Raw genomic sequence first — 24,279 nt, 5'->3', positions numbered from 1 at the left:
AGGCACTTACTTGTAGACCCAATCTAGATGTCTGTACTATATAGGTATTATAATTTTGAAGCTATTTTTAAATGGTAAGAAAATTAAAATAAAATATTGGTACGATTTTTTAGCCAACTGCGCCAGAAGGAGGGTTATTCCTTAAGCGTACGGCAAGTAGGTATCCATACCCACTTATAATTTCACAATTTAAATTTAACTTTTAATTCAAATGTGTCGGTGTAGTAGCGATTGTGACTGAATGCAAGGTCCCTGTCCCTAGGTGTAATTCATATGGTAGTGAAGGTACCTACCTTACCTTTCTTTTTTATTCTAAAAATTGCCTTGTCGCTCCAACTCCAATGTCACTACCAAGCTATTATTTACTTCGTTGATTTAACTCATTCCCATTGGTATCAGGTACCTACATTAAACATGTTTTTGCTTAGGTACCATGTTCGATCGGGTAAATAGGTTAAAGCCCTTTACACGCCTGACCAAATCAGGTCGAACGCAGCAACTACATACACACGTCAGGATGGTCAGGCACCCAACCGTCCCGTGGGGGCTTACAGATTTTGAGGGTGGCCACCTTGGTGGTTTTAGTGAGTAAACATCCCACACTCCCTAGTCTTTTATCCCTAGAAAGCTAGGCGCCTTTTGAATGTTTCCCCCGTCGTCAAAAAAAAGGCACCCAACTGTCAGTTACCTTTATAGCCCTTAACAAACGTCCTGATTTGGTCAGGTCTAACCAAATCAAGACGTGCATTAAGGCTATTAGGTAAACATAATATGCACGAGTACAAAATGTTTAATTTATAGGTATAAACACTTACCTACTTATTCGAGATTAGATTTGAGGCTAGATAACTACATTCCTACCTATATTATGAGTGTATGATTGGCAATTGGCGTAATAATACCTACCTATACATATGTATCGGTAATCGATTCAGTCAGCTGTTATCGATTACACTTTTAAAGCTAAATGGGTCAAGTTTGAAGTTTCGCGTAAATTCTTAAGTACCTATGTAGGTACCTACTTTAAAAGCGAACATACTGTACCGAATTACTTCGCAATTATTTGAATGATATTATATACGAAAACGGAAAAAAAATCGCTCCCTGCACAGATATGCTGTGGTCTCCTCATTTCTTAACCAGTCGTATGCTAAAGCACTGATCAGTGCGAGACACAATGTGTATTCTACTGTTGTCTTATATACCCGCCCGCAGACGAAAGGTTAAGCAACACACATGCCAAGTTTCAGCTTCATAGGTCCAGTAGTTTTGGCTGTGTAAGGAACTGAAGAGTTTTATACATGTATACAGAAGATTAAATACCAAATTATTAATTATTATTTAACTAGTAAGTTAAGTCAATAGTAATTAAGTTATTTACCTTAAATGCCTACAATGTACATATCGTATTCAAGTAGCATTTCTTAACAAGTTACCACACTTATCTAATCTCTGAAATGCAAGGAACTTGTTCTACATTAACACAACAGATACTTAGTGTTTATGCCGTACTTGCTTAGTTATAAATATGAAGGTTACTGAAAGAAGTTCCTATGCACACCTACTTAATTGTTAGTAGTATTTGTACTGACTTGAGGTACTTAGTAGCACTTATTTATTATTATTTATTTTATTCTTTTTCCATATAAATTACATTACAATATACTATTACTTACTATTTAACCTACCTAAATGCCCAGAAGGTACAGCTGATGCCTGATCTGGAGCTGCGGACTACCTACCGGTTTTACCGGAGCTCCGGCTCGAAAACCAGGAGTAGTAGTAGTAAAACGAGGTAGTTTTTAGTCTGTAAGATTTTGACAGTCCCTCTCGCCTCGCTCAAGGCGTGACGAGTCATTGCATGATTTTCCCCCCTCAAAAAAAAAACCTACCTAAATGAATTACTAAATAAACTTATACCATGCTATGGTACATACCTACTAGTAAATAGTAGTATAGATATACTGACAAAGGTAAATAAATACGCATTATGGTTTTGCCCGTAGGTAACTATGATTAATCCAATAATTTCAGTTTACCTAGAAATTCTGATGTAATGGGACATTTCCAATCAAGTATATAATGCACTTCCATCGACCTCTGTGGACGTCCTCTGCTCCATCTAGGGGACATAGGACCTTCAGTTAACCTAAGTCAATGCACCTAAACGCAACAGATTCTCTATACCAGCACTGCTAGGTACGTGGTACTTACCTAGAGGACGTTACAAAATTAAATATGCAATGCCCTCAACATATCGTCACCCTCCCAGGTTAACTGTCCTAACTACCAATTGATGTTTTTCCAGGGCAACCGTTTTTCGGTCGGGCGTTACAGTTAAATTACTGTAAATGCGTTGTTGGTGGCTTTATCAATGAATTAAAAAGTTTTTTTATATAGGTCTTGGCTTATTCTTTAATTTTGTAGTCGCCCTAAAGCCCTAATGTATCTATTAAATGTCAGTGCAGATACGTCAGTGTGTGAGATACGACAGTTAGCGGAGAGGGCGACGATACTTTATCAGCCTTCAAATCAAAACTGAAAAACATTGAGCAACATCAATACCTGTATTAATGCTTTTGTTTCTGAAATTCGTACTGAGAACTGGACAATGGGCGGGCATAGGATTCATCTTGATGACGTTGGTGTTATACTTATATAGGTAGTATACAGTATGGTAGGTAGTATAGTTATATAGGTAGGTTGTAGAATTTTTGCTTCTATGGGTAGATGTACATGTATTGTGTAGGTGCAAGGTGAGTTTATAAAGGTAAGGCATTAACCTTTCGTATAAAAGATAACAATAGAAAATACATTGTGGCTCGCGTGGATCTGCGTTCTGGCACACAACGTGTTAATAGAGGTGATTTCTGTAGTCCAGTTCGCTATAGAATATAATGTTATTGATCTTCATTTGTAGGTACCTATATCTATAATCATATAAGATAAGACAGCCAGACCTCAGACGGCTAGTCAGAGCCGTTTGGGTCCAATGAGTGGTACCTAACTCCTATACAAATTATAGAATTAGAAACTGCATCGTTGGTCGAGTGATCGCAAGTGCGACTGCCGGACAAGAGATTTCGGGTTTGAATCCCGGGTCGAACTAAATATTACTGGGTATTTCCCGGTTTTTCAAAAAAATCTCAGTAGTAGCATGGTCCCTAGAATTGTACTTGTTTGTGGATATGGCAATAGGCTCACCCCCTATTTATTACATGCACTTATAACACAAATGGTGAAAAGTAGGTACATCCTCACCTTTACCTACACTTTCGGGAATAAAAAGCGTGCGTGACGTTGCATTGCAAATAATAAAATGAAATAAAAATAAAATTAGTACATTTTAACATTTTTCCTGTTTCCATAAACCAGTCCGATAAGTATACCCAAATTGTTTTTAAACTCGTGTTAGTCACCAAAACTGTAAAATAAAATAAAAATAAATGATTACATTATCACTTAACTTAATCCACGTCAGTGTTAAATAGAATCATTAAAACGTTTCAACTGATAGCATGTATAATATGTACCAACAATCACCATGTGAAATGTGTAATTACTTCAATGTTTATACATATATAGCTAGCTACATATTTATCGTCACGCTAGCTTTTGATAATTTTAATAGTAGCCAGATACTGGGTGTGTGGCGTGTATTGTAATTATTTTTACATAGTAACACCCATTTTTTTATATATGGTATTTGTGTTCTATAGGAGACTATGATCAGTAAAATGAATATTTTGATACTATGACTACAAGACTGATTCTAGTGTCGATTAGTCCATGAGTTGAACTATACAGAGTTATTTTATTTTAGTAATAGCTTTCAGTCATTATACCTATTTTCTTTAAACATTGCCCATCATTTTCTTCTGACGTGGGTGTATTTACAAACATACAAGTTCACATACACATGACATCCAGACCCGAAGCAACAATTTGTGGATAACATAAAGAATTGCTCCGTGGGGGATCCGAACACGCTACACGTTGCACGGCAGCCAGTTGCTCAGCCACCGCGCCAACCGTGCAGTTATATGGTTTAGATACCATTTTAGATACTTTAAAAGCAACCAAGACATCATATTATAAATTTAAAACCATTTTATGTCACTGGGTATCATAAAGTACACCATAAAAGTGAACCAGTCTACAACAGCAATTAGCAAATCTATACCAATATTATAAAGCTGAAGAGTTTGTTTGATTGTTTGTTTGAACGCGCTAATCTCCGGGCATACTGGTCCGAATAGAATAATTATTTTTGTGTTGAATAGTGCATTTATCGAGGAAGGATATAGGCTATTAAACATCACGCTATGACCAATAGGAGCCGAGCAGAGCGGGTGAAACCGCGTGGAAGTAGTTCGTGAAATATAAAATTGAGTATACAGATAATTGTGTCAAAGCACATTTCGCACACACATATTTCATAAAGATTGGGTATCTTTATTATTAGGTATGGAAAGAAAAGAATAAAATACTTTTTAAGTAAATTAACAAAATTATGCATTTTATATTCTGTACGTCCTTGAGAAACAGCTTGACAAACAAGTAACATTTGTACCTATTGAACTGAATAAATTAACCGCACCGTGGTGAAACATGACGTGGCTCAAAGGAAATTTTATCATAAATTTCAAATATTTTATAATATACAGATATTTTGTGCACAGTAAAAGAAATATCGAAATTTACGTGTATTTTTACATAAAAAAAATCTTTATGTAACATTTTGGACTTTATTAGTGAATTAATAGACTTTAGACTGCACAGTTGGTACGGTGGCTGGGCAACTGGCTGCCGTGCAATATGTAGCGGGTTTGATTCCGCACGGTACAACTATATTTTGTGTTTTAGGTCGGGGTGTCATGTGCATGTGAACTTGTATTTTAGTAAACGCACCCACGACACAGGGTAAATCTTAGTGTCGGGTTAAAAAAGAGTCATGGAAAAAGCTAATAAACGTTTCATTGAAAAATTGCGCAAAAATTTAAACGAGTTTTGTTTTTATGATTATTTTTTAATGAAACAATACTGTTTTTAGACTCAATATCATTTTATTGAGTAGGTGTTGTAGGCCCTATCTATAGGGAAAAGTCTTCTTTAAAGTCGTAGTCATCCTTCTTTTTATAACTGGTGATGGTAACATTTTCTAGAACATTCGCTAGGTTGACAGCTTGCTTCTCATTCCTCGCTTTCTTCTTTTTATCCTTTTTAAACTGTTGTTTTCTTAATAGATTTTGTTTGGTATTGCCTTCAATTTGCATCTCAGGATCTTCCTTATCTTTTTGTTTTTCTTTAGGTTTGTTCCTTTTATTTAGTCTTGAGCCTATGCTCACTGACTTCGGTAGTAATGACTCTTCCTCGTCTACTTGCATGTCGTCCTCCAAAGCCGCTTTTACGGGTCCTGTGCTTGTCATCTGTAAGAAAGATTAGGGTTTATTAAATATTACAAGCAATATAAGGACTTAAAACATCAATACATTCATTCTTAGTAGGTGCATACAAAGGCATATTAGTAATGCTTATAGTATGCCAATTTCATGAATCTGTCAATTAACAACAAGAACTATTGTTAAATTCCTTTTTCGGAATCGTAAATTAAGAAACACGATATACATTTTTGAAATTTCTATCTTAAGGTAAGCGTTCACAGACCCGTCACCCGCATCGTACGCATTCCGTATGACGTCATCGGTACGCATCGCACATAGGATTGCCGATAATGCGGTCCGTGCGATGCGGATCAGTGGACGCAGTTGTATGAGTTTCTATACAAGACAAACTAATATACGTTGCGTGCGGTGCGTACGATGCGGGCCTGTGGATGCTTACCTTTAAGGATCGACATTGGCATTTGTGACTACTCAACCAGTGAGATTGTCAAGATCAACACATATATGGAACAGTGAGTAAAGTTCCCTAAGAAAAGGAGGATCCTCCAACCAGGTGAGGTGATCATGTCTAGCGGGGTTTCTACCCAACTGTTGTTCGTTGGGATTTTCTATCCATCTTAATTCGCACGTAAATGTGTGTTCATATGTGCGATGTAGGATATTTGTGACGTCATCCGTTGATTTGCTTGTCGATAGTCTATGTGCGACTTCTGTCATCTGTCACTTGTTACTTGTCAATGTGTCGCCACACATATAACAAAAATAAGTAATAATAAAGGTAGGGTTTACCTTAATAGCTTCGAGTCCAGTATCGTGAGCTGCCAATTCATTGATGGCTTCTGTCTCCATGGCCTCAAACGAGTTGATGTCAAACTCCGCTGCTATTGTCGACACTATCTTAGCATCAACGTGGATTTCCGATTCTGGAGTTTCAGGCGGCAATGTGAAATACCTCACCTGGTGGAATGGAAATAAATAGAATAAATAAAAATAAATAAATAATAATAAACATCACTTGTAAGTTTCGTGAAGTGATTTTTTTATGGTATAAGCCGGTAGACGAGCATACGGATCACCTTAAACACCAGAGGCGTTACAAGCACGTTGCCGGCCTTTTGGGGTTAGGATTTGAAGGGTTGTTGGGAAATCGGGGATTGGGAAGATATACCCTCCCCAAGGAGGATAATTGTGCCTCCGGAAAGTGACAGGTTAATGTTAATAATTACTAGCTACTCCCGCGAAGTTCACTCGATCTGTTCGACTCCTATTGATCGTGGTGTGATTTTTTATTGCCTATTAAATAATGCTTAGGCTGGATTCATCAGTGAAACGAAATCGTCATTAAATGAGTAAATATCACTAAGTAAGACAATAACTTAATTATTATATGTATTAAACCGTACTTTGCCAGTGTTCCAGTCGTTGAGCAGTATCCTAGCCGCGGCCTCCTGGTCCGGCACTCCTCCCTTCTTGAACCTGCCCATACGAGATGCCAAGTGCGCGAAGAATTCCTGAAAGAATAATTATTAATTTTATTTATGTACATTTAACCAGATGTTAGGTCAAAATCGGTGTCATTACTTTTCAATCTCATTTTGTTATTGTTGATATTCCAGTAACAACTAAAAATTAACCCACCTTTGATAGTCTACAACCACAACATTCTATAAAAGGTTTCTTACTAGAGCCACTATCAATTCAAATAATAAATATAAAATCTTCTGACTCAAAATACTTTCTAACTTTTTCATTGTAACTAATTTTTATATTAACATTACATCGCCTGCAGTCGACTTCAGTAAGTTATAACTATAAGTTAAAAGCATACTGACCTGAGGCGTATTAAATTCCGGAATACTGTATAACTCAGTGAGTGTGTGTTTGTTGGCACGTTGCAGTATAGCATTGGCGGGAGTGATCGGGTCCTTGAGGCTGCCTACGCGCACCGCGTTCTTTAGCGCCACCGACGAGTCACTCTCCGGACCAGAGTGGAACACTATTCCAGGACTGTCCAGGATCTTGATCTTTGAGTCTAACTGGACTGTCTGCATTTGTCTGAAATTGTAGAAAAGAATAATGTTAGAAAGGTGAATATTTTTATGAAGATAAGACGAAATGTTTTATTCACATTTAATTTAGAGATAAATCACCATTATGATAATTATATAATAAATTATTTTATTTTATTTCCTTATCCTGTAGCAAACACCGTATCGGGGCCATGTGACATGGAATTTATGACAAAAGTCAAAACCATAATTCGATTTTTTATGATACAGTTAGGGTGTTTTTTCACCAGATATGTGCTATGTAGCTATGCTACGAAGATGTGATAGCTAAGCTGTGAAACTATGTGACCGTTTTCACCAATACTAAGCTATGTAGCTGTGCAAGGAAGATGCGCTATTTGTACCAATGAATATGATTGGTAGAGGCCAAACGCATCCACATTAACATAGCATAGCACTTCTCTGCTGGAAATGCACCCTTAATGTGTTAACTTAAGATAAATCCAAAGTAGAAAAAACAAAATTAACGATTTCATTTACAAACTTTGCAAAGGAACTAACTTTAACCAGTCATATAAGATCAACTCACTTGGTAACTCCTGGAGTGCTGCCGACATTGCAGGCTTTGGAGCGGTTCAAGCTGTTGATGATGGAACTCTTGCCGACGTTGGGGAGACCCACCACGCCTACTGTGATGGAGGTCTTGATGCCCTTGTTGCGACAGTAGTTGCCTAGGAGGCTCATTATTAACTCTGCACCTACGCATGCTGAGCCTGGGGAGAAAAGGACAAAATGTTATGTTATTGACATTATCGTGTTAATTAATAAATTGGTAAAGTTGAATTTTATTTTTCTAGCAAATTATAAGTTGGGTATGAAGAACCAAGGGCTACGACTAACGAGTTTGTTTTACTTTAACGAGATCAAAACGTGAGCGCGCTCTGTTGTAGTTGGTTCGTCGTAAAGCAAACTCATACTAAGGTTACTGAAGATTGAACTCGATCAAAATCTGATATCATGTACTAAAAAAGATATTAAAATCAGGCAAGACCATCCATTTCTACGACTATTCAACACTTAACTTTGGAAAACAATTACAATGACTGAAATACAAACCTTTCATCTGTTTCTCTTTAACAACATGTTTCATTTTCCTCGTTCCTAAGTTGTGCTGTTGGTCTTGCGTTGATGCCTTGAACGGTACAGCGGGGGCTGTCCTACGAAGATACTTGAGCCAAGCCTCGAGGTTAGTGCGAGGCACCAGGTCAGCTTTGTTAAGCACTATAACCAGACGCTTGCCTGCATCACGGACTGCTTCCTCTACTTGAGAACAACGGGTACCTGGAATTTTAATTTGTCATAATTATAGTATTGCTTGTAATAGGCGAAGTAAGTATGAGAAGGTAAGTGTGGAAGAGCTATGCTTCAGCATAAATGGGTCAGCTCAACCGGAGTGATACCATGGCCTCACAAAAAGTCAATGTGGAACAATGTTTGCATTGTGTTTTATTGTGTGAGTGAGGTTACTGGAGGCCCCTTCTCTCCAATCTTCCTTCATTCCCCAACAAACCTTAAATTCCTAACTCCCAAAAGCTGTTGCGGGTGTCGATGGGTGGTGACAATTGCTTACCATCAGGGGATCTGTCTGCTCATTTAACAGGTTATACCATAAAAAAGGACGACATAACAAATGTGATAGGATGTTTAAAAGTAAGAAAATTTATAATAAGTGGCACTCTGTATCCTGCCTTTTGATACTACAAAGTTTTTTTTGGAATGCTTGTTACAATTCTATTAGCTTCACAGCAAGACCAACTAAAAAACAGCTACTCTAAATAAATGTCATATTGAGGTAGCAAAAGATTAGTTTTTGAAGAATCCACATAAATTCCTAGAACAAATTACTCACCCAGTGGATCTCTAGCATCAACAACCTCCAGAATGACTTCAGCTTCTGATATAACCTTCTTGAACTCCCTGTAGTAAGTCTTCAAAGAGTTCTCTTGTTTCCTGTCCTTGCCAAATTCTATATCATCTGTGGTCTCATCTCCTTTGAATGCATCATGGACTTTGCCTCTGGCTTGTGCATTCTCTACCTGTAATGTTAAAGTAGTTTTTTGTTATTTATAGGTGGAAATATGAAAAAGTAAAAAAAAATGTTGTATTTGGAATTTAGTGTTAAAATATTGAACGGAATATTATGTTGTTGGTAATTATTAGTTTTTTTTTTTTATAAAAATCCTCATAGATACAAGCAATAAATTGGTTAATTTATTGTACAGTATAAACCAGTAAATTTGTAACATCAGAAGGATCACCTGATGGTTATTCATATTTTCATCTAATCAAATCCGATAACACCATTAGGAATTTAAGGGTCTGCTTGTAAAATTTTCAAAGCATGCGGTGTGCAGAGGGGTAATTAAATGCAACCAATTTCTCACACAAATGCATCAAAACTTCAACAAATATTTCGCTCCTCCATATTCTCATTTTCAGTATTTGTGAACTTGCTTAATTCATTGACTTGGTTTACCAATACACAAAAGGAATATGAAGTTATGTTATGGCTTTAACTTGAACCAAGTAAAAATTAACAACAAATCTTTCAAAGATCAAGTAACAAAATTACTTACCAAAGTTCCCATACTGACGTTACTGCCCCCTTTCTTCTCTTCCATTTTCTTTTGCTTCTCAAGTTTTGCTAACTCCCTCTTTTTCTGTCTCTCTTCTTCCTTATGCTTTTTCACAGCTTCTACTTCTTTCAAAATATCATCTTTGAACGGACATTCATTTGGAATCTGTATAGGCTTTGCCTTCCTAGATTTAGGATTCTTCTTACTTTCTTTCTTTAACTTTTTGTTGTGTTGCTTTACTTTCTTCTCTATTTTGTAGCGGAGACGAGCTGGCTGTCTCTTTGATGGTTTCTCTGAAATTATTGAGGTTAAGTTTGGTAAATTATGGTGTTTGCAAACATGAGATGATTATGTTTAGTAGTTTAACTAATTAATGTTAGTTTTTAGAGTACCTACTGTTCATGGGATTGCAATAGCTTATATAGCTAATACAATTACTAAAGTTGTGCAATGTTGATCATTACATTTTAAACTAGTTTTCAGGCCACAATTATGTATTTGTACTGGTATTTCATTCGCTCGCTATTTTTATACAAATACCATTGTATACCAAGTAAAGGGCTTGTTTTGTCTTCAAAATCTTTCTTTAATTTGTAACGGCATCACACGCCTTCACAATATTTGTAATGGAAATGAAAATAATGGTTAATACTTACTCAACTTAAACTTGGCCATGTTGATACAAATGTATTTTCTTTTACAATTAACACAAAACTAAGTTAAAACTTAAAGTATTTTATTTAAAGATAATCCAAGAAACTCTGCCGAACATAACCATGCTGCTATGTTCAATTTGACAGTTTGTCTTTGACACAATAATACTACAAAAGCCAACGTTTGGTTTTAAGCATTGCTTATCATTTTACTCTTTCTTTTCTTTATATTATGTATCTTGCATCTCTTTCTATGACGTTCTTCATTGCTACAAATACCAAAAAATCAAAATTCCTTAACGAAACACACTCAGCATGGCATCTGTCACGCAAATGTCAAAATAAAAACACGTGCCTGTCAATGTCATTTTGACATTGTTATTTCGTTTCATGATGTGAATTGTTTTTGGATTTAGTTTTTGCTTTGATAAAATTAATGGAAACTGTATAATTCAATCGTCAATTGCCAAGAAAAATAAATTTATTTTAGATTTTTTTAAATATCATTTTACTAGTAAAGTGGTCGTTCATTTTTAAAATCTTTTATCAAATTACAAATCACTGCCCTCTTGGTAATAGAACTTGCAACTTTGGGCCTGTCAGCTGTCAGTCTGTCAATAGTAGTTGTGCAACTTTTTTGAAAGTTTTGTAAAAACGAACTTTCGGATATTATTATGTGTTTCGGATCTTTTACGATATCATGAATAAATCTAAATTTACGATATCAATAGACCTAGTACCTATTCACAAATAAAGTAATTTTTAATCAAACATCACCTATTGTTTTGAAGTAATAAGTATTATTTTTGACTAATTGTCTTACAATAAGTTTGTTAATTATTATAAGCCTGAACCTTGATAATTATTTAGGTACCTCGCTGTGTAAAATCGAGGTTCAAGCTCATCTCATAAAAGTAAAGAAATCTAAAAATTAACCTATGAAAGTTGCGTACTTGACTAGCATTGTTGTGTTAAGGTTTTTCTGTGAAATTAAACAACATTTCATGAAAAATGGATAAAGGTGGTGCCTACAGCCACTATTAATCTACAAAACTAAAATAAATGTATTGTGGAAGCTATTCCAAGTTATCAAGTAAACATTAAACATAAGGTAAACAAAACACGTCGGCTGTGCTTCATTCATCGTTGTATGGATATCGTGAATGAATTTCCTTGCGGTGCCCGTGCTATGCAAGACGGCTGGCGACGCCATATGATGGCTTTGTTCATGGGCAGCAGCTGCGCTTTGCTCGCGAAACGGTCGCTTGTACCTGAACAGGTAACAGAAGCAACAGGTCATTTCTCCGGGCGAGGGGAGCGCGGCTACCGGCCGCTGTGCCCGAGACAGTCGCGTACTGTTCTCCGCGGTGACTGCACGCCGCCGCTCGCGTCCGCGCGCTCCACAAACCGCGATATATTTCGATTACTTCGCGCAAGTAATGTGCGCAAACGCACACCTCAGTGATCCGTTTGTTGACAGCCAGTTGTGACAGTGCAAATGTCTCCCAGTTTAGAAGGGATCATGTTCAACCGAAACACGAACCTGTCGGCGCGCCGGCCGTTGTTGGCGGAACCGCAAAAGCCTCTAATGGTCCCACCACGCGCGCCTCCCCGCGACACTGGCCCGCACCGGCCCTTGCCCGCACCCAGGAACCAGCCTACAGATTATTCCTACGAATACCGACCAGATTACTGGAAACCATCGAACGTCGAACTCGAAAGACGGCTACACGAGACAAGGGCACGCGAGAAAGTTGGATACTTTCAAGACAAAGTTACAGCTCCAGATCTTAGTCTGGACCGCAGAGAAGCGGAGCTTGTGTTCAGGTTCGATCCACAGGCGTCTGACGAATATCTTTCGAGTCAGTACCGTGCCCCGGTAGTGCATTATGCGAAGCCCCCGACTCCGGCGAACGGGTTCGCTGCCCGTGTGCCCGAGAGAGACGGGCCGTTCGTGTTCGGAGTGCACAGTCCGAGCCAGTTCCCGATTTCACGGCGGGACGAAGACGACTACGACTACTCCGAAGTGGCTGAAGAGAACGGCCGCACTGTGATACGAGACGATGTGTCTGAAGACTTGAATTGCTGTGATAAAGTGAACGAGTGGGCGGTCAGGGATAAAAAGAGCAGACGGACTTTGAACCGCATGTTTCAGATTAAAGACAGAAGGAAGGTGAAAGGTGGAAAGAAAGAGAAGATAAAGTGTGTGTTGGTGGGTGATGGAGCTGTAGGGAAGAGCTCGTTGATAGCGGCATACGCGCAGGATACGTTCCGGGAGGACTATCAGCCTACAGCATACGACACATTCAATGGTGAGTAATTGAATCAGAATACAGGTCCTAACTCAGAAACTAAAGAATGCTTTAGATAAAAACAAAGACATGAGCGCTCCGTAGGCCGGCTCAGCTGCGTGACTTATCGTGAACGACCCTGATTTGAGAAGATAATGAGTGATTACTGCTAGAATTATCGTCTGGCAAGCGATCATATCGTTAGCTGCAGTTTGTGATATAAGTAATGTGTTTTGTTATTACTGGCTGGCGCCACACAAATATTTTTTTAGATTACATTGTCATTACCTGCTCAGGTACCAGTGCAAACCAAACAAAGAAAATGTTGAAGTAAATTTTGCAAAGTGCGTAGAAAAGTCTGCCATTTTGATCGGTTAACAGACTAAGTATGGGTACACAACACATTAATACCGACACTAATACGACTAATATTATTGTATTTAGGTATCTAATTAGTAAAACAATTATCACACACGATTGCTTCCATTCACTCAAATGCCAACCTCACCTATTTGTTTTCGTAAACCTAGATAGATGTTCTTATTACCATATACAATACCTTTAGTGACTTCAGCAAATAATGCAAAGATGAAATCTAAGTTGCACAGAAGCAGTAGCGCGCTACACTTAACATAACTGAACCAAGAGTTCTTTGCTGGCACGCTCCACGCTCTGATTAACCGTGATTAACTCGTTCCAATTAAAGTTTTTTCTTTAGCCAATAAACTAGATTGAAGAATACAATACATTACTAATTTATACTCATTTACGTAGGCATCATAATGTTTTAGCAGTAAGACAAAGACATAACCAAAACGTAACTACAAAAACGGAGGTTTAAAAATAAGTTTAGACTACGAGTTGTTTAGATTGATTACAGTACAAAGGAAACTTCCACCGTAGTAAACCGTGGCGCTTCTCTACGACCAAAATAATAATAATAGGATCGGCCTTGGCCAAGACCGTTACTAAGCAGGTACAATAACGTGAAGTTCTTTTGACAAAGTTTTACGTAAAACGTAAGTTTAAAGTCTTTGTGCGATCTGCCTTATTTGGCATTTCATTGGCACAGTCTTACTAATTAATTACCTCATTCACAACGATTAGCTTTACATGACAGGTGACTAACTACCGAGGTAGTTATGAACCTTTTAGGCGTAGTTTGCGTAATATTCTATTTTCGTTTTAATTTTACATAACGAACTAACTATTTTTAGCAGATTTTGTACACCAATCTTACAGCGAAACAAAGAATAAATTAATAGTTATTATCTAAATTATTCAGATTAATTCAGTCCACTCACCATCTCGACTACTTCATAAATACTTAATTCGAGAACTTAATAAAAGCCCCCATGTTTCTTGAAGTAAACCTCTTTCAAAGTTGGATAATATCTTACAAACATGCAACCACAATTTGCCCTTTGGACTTTATGACGTTATATGTAATATACATTTTAAACTTACATCAATATTCATACATAAATGCATGAAATAAATATACACAGCAGGAGTCAATGACTCGTCCAGACATTTGTTGGCTTATCAACAAAAGAAACTTGTTTTAAAACACACGTAGCAATAACACAAGCCGGCTTCTTATTAAAAATTCTTGTTACGCTTTCTCGTTTCAATTTATAACTAACTGGCATTCAGAATAATTTTTTTTTATAATATCATAATATAAATTGTATCATTGTTATTTGAAGACCTTGGGAAAGTAAGAGCCTTTGCTCGATCTGATTTGGCTTAAAAAAGTTAACAGGTACCTATGAAACATAAAAATAATACCCGAAACATAAAAAATCTATTGGTCTGCTCTTAAACATCCACCCGCATATACTCCAGTTCATCCGTGATCATGGCGCTTGCAACAGTGCCGAAATATCGGAAACATGTTTTAGAGTTTTAATATTAATAAAGAAAACCTAAATACGCTAATGTTTTAAATGAAACCACAGAGATTAATATTAATTACGCAGTGAGAAGTTAATGGCTAATCGAATTACTATTTCAATTTAATTTATTCATGTCAGTGGTTAGCGCTGTAGGTAAACCCAGAGAACATCTGGCTCAGTTATTGCCTCGCAATAATGTACTGGCCAACGTAATCCCTAATCCCAGAAATGATGGCACAGATTATGATTTAGCCAGAATTTCTAATCGTAAATAAGACTAGGACTACTGTTTCATGTTGTGTTATTGTAAATAGGCAATAGTTATTTGTCTAAAAGTGCTTTTCCATCAGAGATGTGCTGTGTAGCTATGCTGCTATGCTACAAGATGTAATTGCTAAGCTATGAAACTTACTATGTGACCGTTTCCACTGATACTAAGCTATTAGCTATGGGAGGAAGATGTGCAGCTCGAGTATGTGATGTATCGATAGTAGGGAAGCCATACATAGCACACATCCATAGCCCACACGCACGCATATATTGCACGCATGCATAGCACGCATCTTTCCCTAAAAAAATAACTTAGTTGAGTCCATTTCCACCAGTGCTAAGCAATGTGTACCATTGAATATGATTGGTGGAAGCCAAACGTATCCACAGCCACGTAGCATACCACATATCTGGTGGAGAAGCATCCTAAGAATGACCACTTACGATCATCTATTGAAGATGATCAATAACTAAACCACAGCTGCAAAATTTCTGCGAACTCTACATTGTTTAAATAATGAGTAAATAGGTACTTACCTATATGACGTGGGGTCACATTGAAATGCACGAATCTATTTTTAGTGCTTATGCTGTATTTAGTATTTACTTAGGTGAACACTTCATTTGTTGGAAATGGACATACAGGATTAAGATAAAACTTGCATTCCATATCATATAATAATTTAAAGAAGTTTATAAATACATATATCAATGTGTGATAGGGCAAAAATGTTATACAAATTGATGTGTAGACTATAAGTTTGTAGACTATACTGTTTAGACCATTAGTAGCTATTTACTTTTGTTTTTTGTAAGTTATTATGATTTTAACGGAACTCGGCAATGTTGTCTGAAAGAGACAAAGTCCTTTAATAGACTAAAAAAAAAAACATTAAAGAAGTATCTATAAGTTTGTTTTGTTAACCTGAGAGTTTTCTTATTAAGAAAAAATATCTATTTAAAACACTATAAAGTTTCATGTTTGAGCACTGACCAAACGATACCTGGATTATTTTTTGTAGTTACACTACACATACAACTCTAACTACGGAGTAGCAATAACGCATAAAGTGACATGACGTAACCTACCTAAGCCAATTACATGCCTCCTTTCATAAATATTGCTGTCCATTACACTAACAAAAATAACAACCAAATGAATCATTCTCTTGCTAACTAGGTACCTATTCGCTGCACTAAGAAGAATTAACATTGTAGAATTAACTAACAATTATAAAACACATGAAGAAATAGTTATTAGAACTTAAGTCGGGATATTTACCATGTTTATTTATGTCTATTAGTTTTCACGGGCATATTAGTGTTAGTGACTATTTCAGTTTAAAAACTTATAACATGAACTAGTTAATTTCTATGAAAATCTAATTAATTTTGATTAAGGAATTCCCCATCTATACAGATCGTTTTAACATAAACAAACCCGACCTTTTAGCGTATTTCTATAAAATAAACGAAGGAAGTGAATCATGTTACAATACAGCTATGAGTTCTTTGAAGTTTGTATTAGTTAGCTGGAAAATTCGTCAAAGATGGGTACGCAGATTCCCAATTTCCTTCCTGAATAGTAAATTTTTCCGCCTTATTAAATTCCTACCTCGAGGGTAATCGTCTAAGTATTTATAATAGTCTACAAGTGTATAAATATGTATAACATAACCAGTGAAAAACGGCTCAGTGTTAACATGCGTAGGTATATTTATACACAACCGTTGTACATACAACATAACTAATAACTACTAGATACCTACATTTATATTATGGTAATATATACTTACAATCCCTCCGGGACTTCTAAAAATAGTATTCATACTAAGGATGCTTTTCCACCAGAGATGAGCTATGTAGCTGTGGGAAGAAGATGCGCAGTTCGAGTAGTTATGATGATGTATCGATAGTAGGGAAGAAGCCATCCATAGCGCGATCTTGTCCATATAAAAAAGGCATCATAGTATAACTGAGTTCGTTTCCACCAGTACTAAGCTATGTGTACCATTGAATATGATCATGGAGGAAATCATCCTTAGCATCTCTTACCATAGTTAAGAATATTATAACCTAAAACCCCACGCCTAGTTTTCCATTTTTTCATTATCAGTTTTCTAAATTACTTTTAACAATTATATTACGTACTTCTGACGTCTCAGCCCGCAATGTAAATACCGCTATTTATTTTGGTTTACCTACCTGTAGATATCGTGCACACTTGAGTTCTATATAAACAGCCACAGCTAACATTTTTCCTCTTTAAATTAACTTTTATCTATGATATAACGAGCCTCAAGGTTTTGGTGTTTTACTGATTACTTGAGATAGTCGAGATAGTAACTACAATCAAGTTATTGTGGTGTTTCATGGAATAAGGTGTTCTATTGTAGGTAGGTTAAGGATTTTTTTCGCTATACCAAGAAATCGGGACTATACAGATAGGTACTTATTTACTGTTTCTATTAGGTATTTTGTTACTTCTTTTATAAAGATTTTAGAAGTTCTAGTAACTAAATACGACGTTCTAAGACGCGTCTGTAAAACCTAATAAATAAATGTCGTGTTATTTATTCAAATCGATAAGTATGACGGGACGGGAATTTTGCAGAACTACATAATTTATTTACATAATTATACTCTTGCTCCCTTGACCTTTCTAGCTTAGACTTTCCCTGCATTACAATATTCCTTTACTTTAGTTATTCAGGCAACTTGCTACTCTGGGAATTAAAATGTAATGGCAGCTATAAAACACTACATCACTAAGGAGTTTCGCTCTCAGGGTAGTTAATGGAACTCCACACACACAACGTCACGCCTTTTATCCCCGAAGGGGTAGGCAGAGGTGCATATTACAGCATGTAATGCCGCTATACAATGTACACCCACATTTCACCATTTGTGTTATAAGTCCCATGTAATAGGGGGTGAGCCTATTGCCATATACTAGACACAATTCCAGACTCCGTGCTACTACCGAGAAATTTTCGAAAATCCGAAAATGCCCAGTAATACTTTGCCTGACCCGGGAATCGAACCCGAGACCCCTTGTTCGGCAGTCGCACATGCGAACACTCGAACAACGAGGCAGTTAATGGAACTCCCTTTCTCATTATTCCCACTCTGTCGGCCAGTTTGAATTAAGTACTTGGTCTATACTCAAGTCCTTTGACGCCCAGCCGGTCACATCATAAAGCGATAACGTATCATATGAGACAGCATTTCTGTGAACTGAAAATATAAATGCATCCTTGAGTCGAATGTCTAGATAACTGACAATGATGATTAAACGGAACACTTCTGAACAGCATACACGATATAAAAAGTCTATGCAATCTTAGATTAGGGATAAAACACGAACAGAATAATATAGAGCCTTAACATATACGGCCTATGTAAGTAGGACTTGTAAAAATTATTTAGGAAGCTAAAATCGATGGAAAAATCCGAGCGAGACTATCAAGTGTGCAAAAGTATGGAGAAACGGTTATCGAATGTTATCAATTCGTGGTACAAATGCGTTTTTGATATCGTTTTCGGTTTCACAGAACTGGTTGACATTATTTCTTAATCCAATGTTACAAAGAATAACCAAAATTACGAAGCAATTACATGCATATTTACTTTGTGATAAGTACTGCAAAATATTGTAGAGTAACTAGAGGCAATACGGACCGGAGGCCCGATTTCATTCATGACATAGGTCCCTATCATTGTAATAAAGTATGTAGACCTATTCCGTGACACTCATTTACCTTGTAAACCCATATCAACGAAGGAGTTGGTACCGACACCTATTGTTCAAACATGTCCAGAATAAATCAGCAATAATTCTATACAACAAGTTTGTTCCCTATAGCTCTAACAATAAATATTAATACAATAATAGTATCGTTAGAATCTATTGTCACCTCTTTGCACTAAATCATTGGCTAATTTCATAGCCAAGCCATAATAAAAAATAATAGAGAATATCTATGCGACGAATTTAATCTTATTCGAAATTCAAATCACGCGCGAACTACGTATGGCAACAGAATAGTAATATTACCCGAAATAAAATAAAAATAGTAAATTCTCTCCATACCTGCACGTAAGATAGGGTCGTTGACCCTTTTTATGTATTTATGTAGTCTCTAACACCGAGTCCAATTAATGTTACTTCGCCTTTGGGAGATGAATACAGAGTGGAATAAAAAGTTTCATTAATCAAGGAGGATGTATGGAATGAGCCATCAAGCTTGAATATTTTGTCGAGAGTATATTGGGTACGTGACCTTGGAGGATTTCAACGCTTGTTTCCCAGCCGTTGATCTGGAAGAAAAAGGAACAGATAAAAAAATACATTATCTGCGTTTCATCCCACGCCGGGCCGCAGTCGTTAACATCGTAAGGACTGATTTTCTACTCATGTACACGACAAGGGATTGATCTCCTTGAATAAAACGATCTCGGTTAAGTAGGTATTGACCGGTGCGCGGAGTAATCAAAAGCAATTGTAGTCCTTCACTTTGTAAAACAAGAATTAAATATAACGAACACTTATTTATTTACTGTGTATTGTGAAATGCATAATTATTTATTGGCAGTGTTAACAAGCTTACCATCGTACTCAGAGTCATTTAATGGTTACTAAATCCAGTCCGTAGTAATCATTTTCGATACAAAATCGTTACTAAGGAAAATTTTAAGTAATTAGTTATTAAATGTCTCTGAGTGCGGCAGTAAGACATAAAATCCGTATCCTTTCTCTGTTTAATGACCATGTCACCGAGACATGGCCTGTAAATGGAAAAGTTCAATTAGCTTGTTCCAAAGAATCCATTCAGCGCAAAACCTAGATAAAGTTTTAACTTAATTAGTACAATTCTGTTCTGACTTCTGTCTGACCTTCATAGCCTACTTTTAATATTGGCAACGCATCTTAGTTAAGCATTTAATTTACCTTCCCTTTGTGTCAAAATTACAAACTTGTCTACCTAGGAAAAATCCTAAGTCCTATCTAAATTCTGCCAACATTTTTCCGTGACCTTTCGTTGTCATTGAAGACGATTTCCGACTTCAACCTCCTAAAACCATAAAGTGTTCTAAATTATTGAGGAAAACTCAATAGGAAGCCCTTGGCTGCTGATTAAACATATGGAATTAGCAATTTTCATCCTTATTTAAGGCCTTTTCGCGATTTTCTTTACATATATTGTAATATTTGCTTTGACGTTCAAAAGTGCCTTCCCGGTCTATATGAAATAAAATTGTTTGTTTGTTTTCAAATTAATTTTCCTGCAAAAATCACCAGATTTGATCTCTGCGTTGCTGTGTGAATTCCCCAGTTGAATGTAACCGAATGATTAATGCATAAGTAATTTAGATAAGATGTTCAGTTAAAAGGTTACAAAACACTTCAACATGCATAACATAAACTCATTTGTAGAGATGATTGATTAGTCACGGACCGTCTTCATACAGGAAAATAAATTAAAATGTAGATACATAACGGGACAAAAGTGTGAACAGTACAGTAACTGCTGCATTCAGAGACGTTTAATGTTTACTTAAACTATTCCTTAGTAACGATTTTGTATTGAAAACAATTGCTAAGGACTGGGTTAAGTAACCATTAAATGATCCTGTGTACGGCGGTTAGATTTGATTTTCTTGTTCATTTTGTTTGATGTTAATGTCCTTCAGAAATGAATGAAAGGTCTAAAGTTTGTTGACGCCATTTTGTCAAGTATTTAAAAAACTATTAAGTGTTCTATTGTACTTGTCTAACAAAGAACTAGCTCCGTGAAGAAACCCATAAAAGACAAATCCCTTTAACGGCGTTTTGTTCAGAAGCCACAGAATGACAACACAAGTATGTAGTGAAAGTGTGTGGCGCCTTCACAATCGCTTCTTAAACTGTTATTTTATTGAACAGTACCCTTAGTATGAGTTTGCTTTACGTTTAAAATAATCGAAACAAGTGCGCGTTCAGCGCTCTGATTGGTTGGTTTATTTGAGCCGACCAATCAAAGTGCCGAACGCGCTCTCGTGTCGATTATTTTAAACGTAAAGCAAACTTGTACTAAGGGTACAGGTAAAAATACAATAAAAATCATATAAAAGTCGGTGAACGACAATTATCTTTGGCATAATCGTGATTAGTTTTGTCTAATATGTGTACTGTGTACTGTATAGATAAACTTTATCTTTTACATGAAATGTCAATGACATTCGGTACACAACTATAGGAAAAACCAAGTTAAATATAATATGTAATTATTCTAGAAGAGAATCACCACCCGGGTTCGGGGTCTTTCTCATAGTTTAGTGTTATTCTCTTAAGACTTTAAACAGCTTTTATTTGAGGGGCAAAATACATCCTCTCGCCTTGTGTTAGGCCAGAGGGAGTGTCATACTCTAACTGACTAAAAACCACCCTGTTCCTACTCCTGCTTTTCGGGTCGGAGCCCCGGTAAACCCGCTAGGTAGTCCGCAGCTCCGGTCTTTAAACAGCTCTTAGTACTTAGTACTCCTGTACTTACTGCACCTACCATGGTGTAAATTAGAAGGTCTTTTGTTTAATATTAATTTCACATTCCATCTAAGTATAACTTCTTTGTACAATTTTGTACTTCCCATTCTTTAAGCAATCCGGTTTTCAAAGCAGTAATTCCACTTAAACACATTAATGTCCCAAATCCATGCTCTTATTACGAAAACGATTAAAACCTCTTTCGTGTCTACAATATTGTAGTGAACCTATTTAGAATGTGGCAACACTGCCGTAACATTGTTACTGGTATGACGATTAAATCTGATGCTAATGATTTAACACGAATTGATTTTGCAAACGTAATACGGTATGATATAATTCAATCGGATTGGTACAGTAAATTGGTTTGTAGCTGAAGTAATGACATAGATAAAGTAGATAAGTACGTAGATGTCTACTATATAGCTATTTAACTCTAGAAATTACTGCTGTTGGGGTCTCGGATTATGCATAATACACGTATCTCCTGCATGCCTCGTTTCTACATATGTGTAGTTTAGTAGAAGACCTTTTAATAACTAATCTTTGATCAGTAACTCAATCCAAAACTAACACTCAAAGATCGGAAATTCTTTACAAAAGAACCGTTCCTTAAATTGGACCTTCATCACAAAACGAAGGGAAATCCGTAGATAATGACTAATAACTAATAATAGTCTATGAAAATATAGAGTTAAGAATCTTACATCAATTGCTACATTACGTAGACATCACATGGCAGATTTTAATCAAGCTAGATCCCATATACTTACGTACCTGCAAATTAACTACATCTTTAAAACATTAACAGACAGGCCCTATACGATTGTTTAGAAATAACTCCATTGATCCTCGTGAACCATCCATGGCGTGACCAGGCATGAAGCAACAGCTAAGATCTTCCGCATTCAGACAATGTGATCATAAAAACATTGCCTATGCTAAACACACAGTTATAAGTTATCGCGATAGTTTCCAGGAAACACTGCGATGGTATTATGTCTGCATGTTAATGTGAAAGTGTCAAGTCTATGTACTTTCGCCGACTTCCTAACTAACATGCGAATAATCTAAGAGTTGAAAGAACTCGGGACGGAACATTGAATCTGTCTAATTATGCCTCGCTAATGGCATGGAAAATTAGGTGATTAGGAATTACATGGATTGGATTTTAACGTCTGATTTGCAAGTTAAATCGCTTCACCGTTTTGTCTTTCATTTACGAGCAATCGTTTTATTGCTGGTACGTAGTATGACGACAAAGAAAATGTATGAAGTATTCAGATATAAATATAATTTCGAATCATATTCCAAGCATACGTTCACAATCACTGTTGCCAGTGCACAAGTAACTATCGCAATATTCTTTATTGGCTGCCAGTCTGCCATACGTGCGCGCGCAGTTACTACCATACGTTACAAAATAAAATAATCTTGCGACACAACACAATGTTGCGTTTAGAAATAAATAATGTAGGTGAATGGGAAAAATTGTCTGAAGTCTAAACTAATAACTAACGACGTTTCCCCTTTAGTTTCGTGCGGTTTGCATGCGAGAATTTATGTATTTCGTAAGTCTACGTGATGTTAGGAAGCAAAATGGACGTGCACTTAATGATGTTAAATTAGCATTTAATTGGTTTTGAAACTAGACTGAAGTGAAGATACCGTTGTGCCTTGAATTAGGCTGTAAAAATAAATTAAACGGAAGGACAATTAGGTTCTGGTACTGCCGTAATTAGGCGCTCCTTTAAACGACTCTGACAATTTATGTCTCTGACAGGTTTAGGCTCTTTCTATTGTTTTTCTCAAACATCGTCCTTGGAATGGAATAACAAATTACAAGCTTGTACTGAGCTAATATCGGACTATTACGTGCAAGGAAACAGGCGAAAATATTAACTCTTTTCTCTAAGACTTCCTATCTGTTGTCGTTCGATCCCGTTACATTGAAGCCTCATCTCCACTCACACACATTTGTCGAGCGACATGTGTCCCCAGAGATATCTGGCGATGTCGGGCGACGTCAGACGACATCGCCGCGACATTGTTGACTGTGCGACAAGGAACAGTTTCAACAATGTCGGACGACATCGCCCGATATCTCCGGGAACACAGTACATGTTGCTCGACAAATGTTCCTAGTGGGACGAGGCTTTAACCATTAAACGTTACGTTACATTTAAAAAACGATTACACAACCAAATTACTTACTTTAGCCAAACACTAAGTATATTTTTATACAAGAACTACATTGCACAAGCGAATAAATTCGTATAACAAAAAAGCAGTAAGTATAAGTAATAAAAATCGAAAGTTTTCACAACGTTCATTCTTAGTACATTACGACAGTACCGCCCTATATTCTTCCGATAAACTCAAACAAACATCGACTATACGCCAATCGAATAAGGTCACAAATTAACAGAAATTGTAACGGTCTTATTCTCAAACATTCGTACCATTAATCCAGTTACGATAGATAGCGCTTAAATGTATTTTGAGAGTGTGCTATTTAGATATGTGGTTAGTTGGTTACCGATTCAATTATTTTAATGAACGGGATGTTTACTGATAATGTGAAAGATTCGGGT

The 24,279-nt window shown here is 36.6% G+C and overlaps 2 protein-coding genes across 2 annotated transcripts in view; one reads left to right on the top strand and one right to left on the bottom strand.

The window, feature by feature from the left end:
* Positions 1 to 5,090: 5,090 nt before the first annotated feature.
* LOC118281266 (guanine nucleotide-binding protein-like 3 homolog) lies at positions 5,091 to 10,867 on the bottom strand. Its single transcript, XM_035601857.2, has 9 exons — positions 10,707 to 10,867; positions 10,051 to 10,343; positions 9,324 to 9,510; positions 8,531 to 8,755; positions 8,004 to 8,187; positions 7,238 to 7,460; positions 6,809 to 6,916; positions 6,195 to 6,362; positions 5,091 to 5,429 (listed from the first exon to the last, which is right to left on the bottom strand). The coding sequence occupies exons 1-9, from the start codon at positions 10,723 to 10,725 to the stop codon at positions 5,094 to 5,096; spliced, it is 1,743 nt and encodes a 580-aa protein (XP_035457750.2). The 5' UTR covers positions 10,726 to 10,867; the 3' UTR covers positions 5,091 to 5,093.
* A 1,023-nt stretch (positions 10,868 to 11,890) lies between these two features.
* LOC118282251 (uncharacterized) overlaps positions 11,891 to 24,279 on the top strand; it is a 44,909-nt gene continuing 32,520 nt past the window's right edge. Inside the window, exon 1 of the mRNA XM_035603239.2 lies at positions 11,891 to 13,015. Coding sequence (XP_035459132.1) covers positions 12,202 to 13,015 — 814 coding nt within the window. The 5' untranslated portion in view covers positions 11,891 to 12,201. The remainder of the gene's footprint in view (positions 13,016 to 24,279) is intronic.

The sequence above is a fragment of the Spodoptera frugiperda genome, chromosome 20 (genome assembly GCF_023101765.2).
Source record: "Spodoptera frugiperda isolate SF20-4 chromosome 20, AGI-APGP_CSIRO_Sfru_2.0, whole genome shotgun sequence".
Classification (NCBI taxonomy): Eukaryota; Metazoa; Arthropoda; class Insecta; order Lepidoptera; family Noctuidae; genus Spodoptera; species Spodoptera frugiperda.
This window is presented reverse-complemented; position numbering and strand designations above follow the sequence as displayed.

What these genes read in the sequence shown, in the direction of transcription:
- LOC118281266 (XM_035601857.2), bottom strand. An exon ending in AGCACTCCAGGAGTTACCAA is followed by an intron (nt 7,461 to 8,003) that starts GTGAGTTGATCT and finishes CTACAATTTCAG; the next exon opens with ACAAATGCAGACAGTCCAGT. An exon ending in ACGACTGGAACACTGGCAAA is followed by an intron (nt 6,363 to 6,808) that starts GTACGGTTTAAT and finishes CCATTCCACCAG; the next exon opens with GTGAGGTATTTCACATTGCC.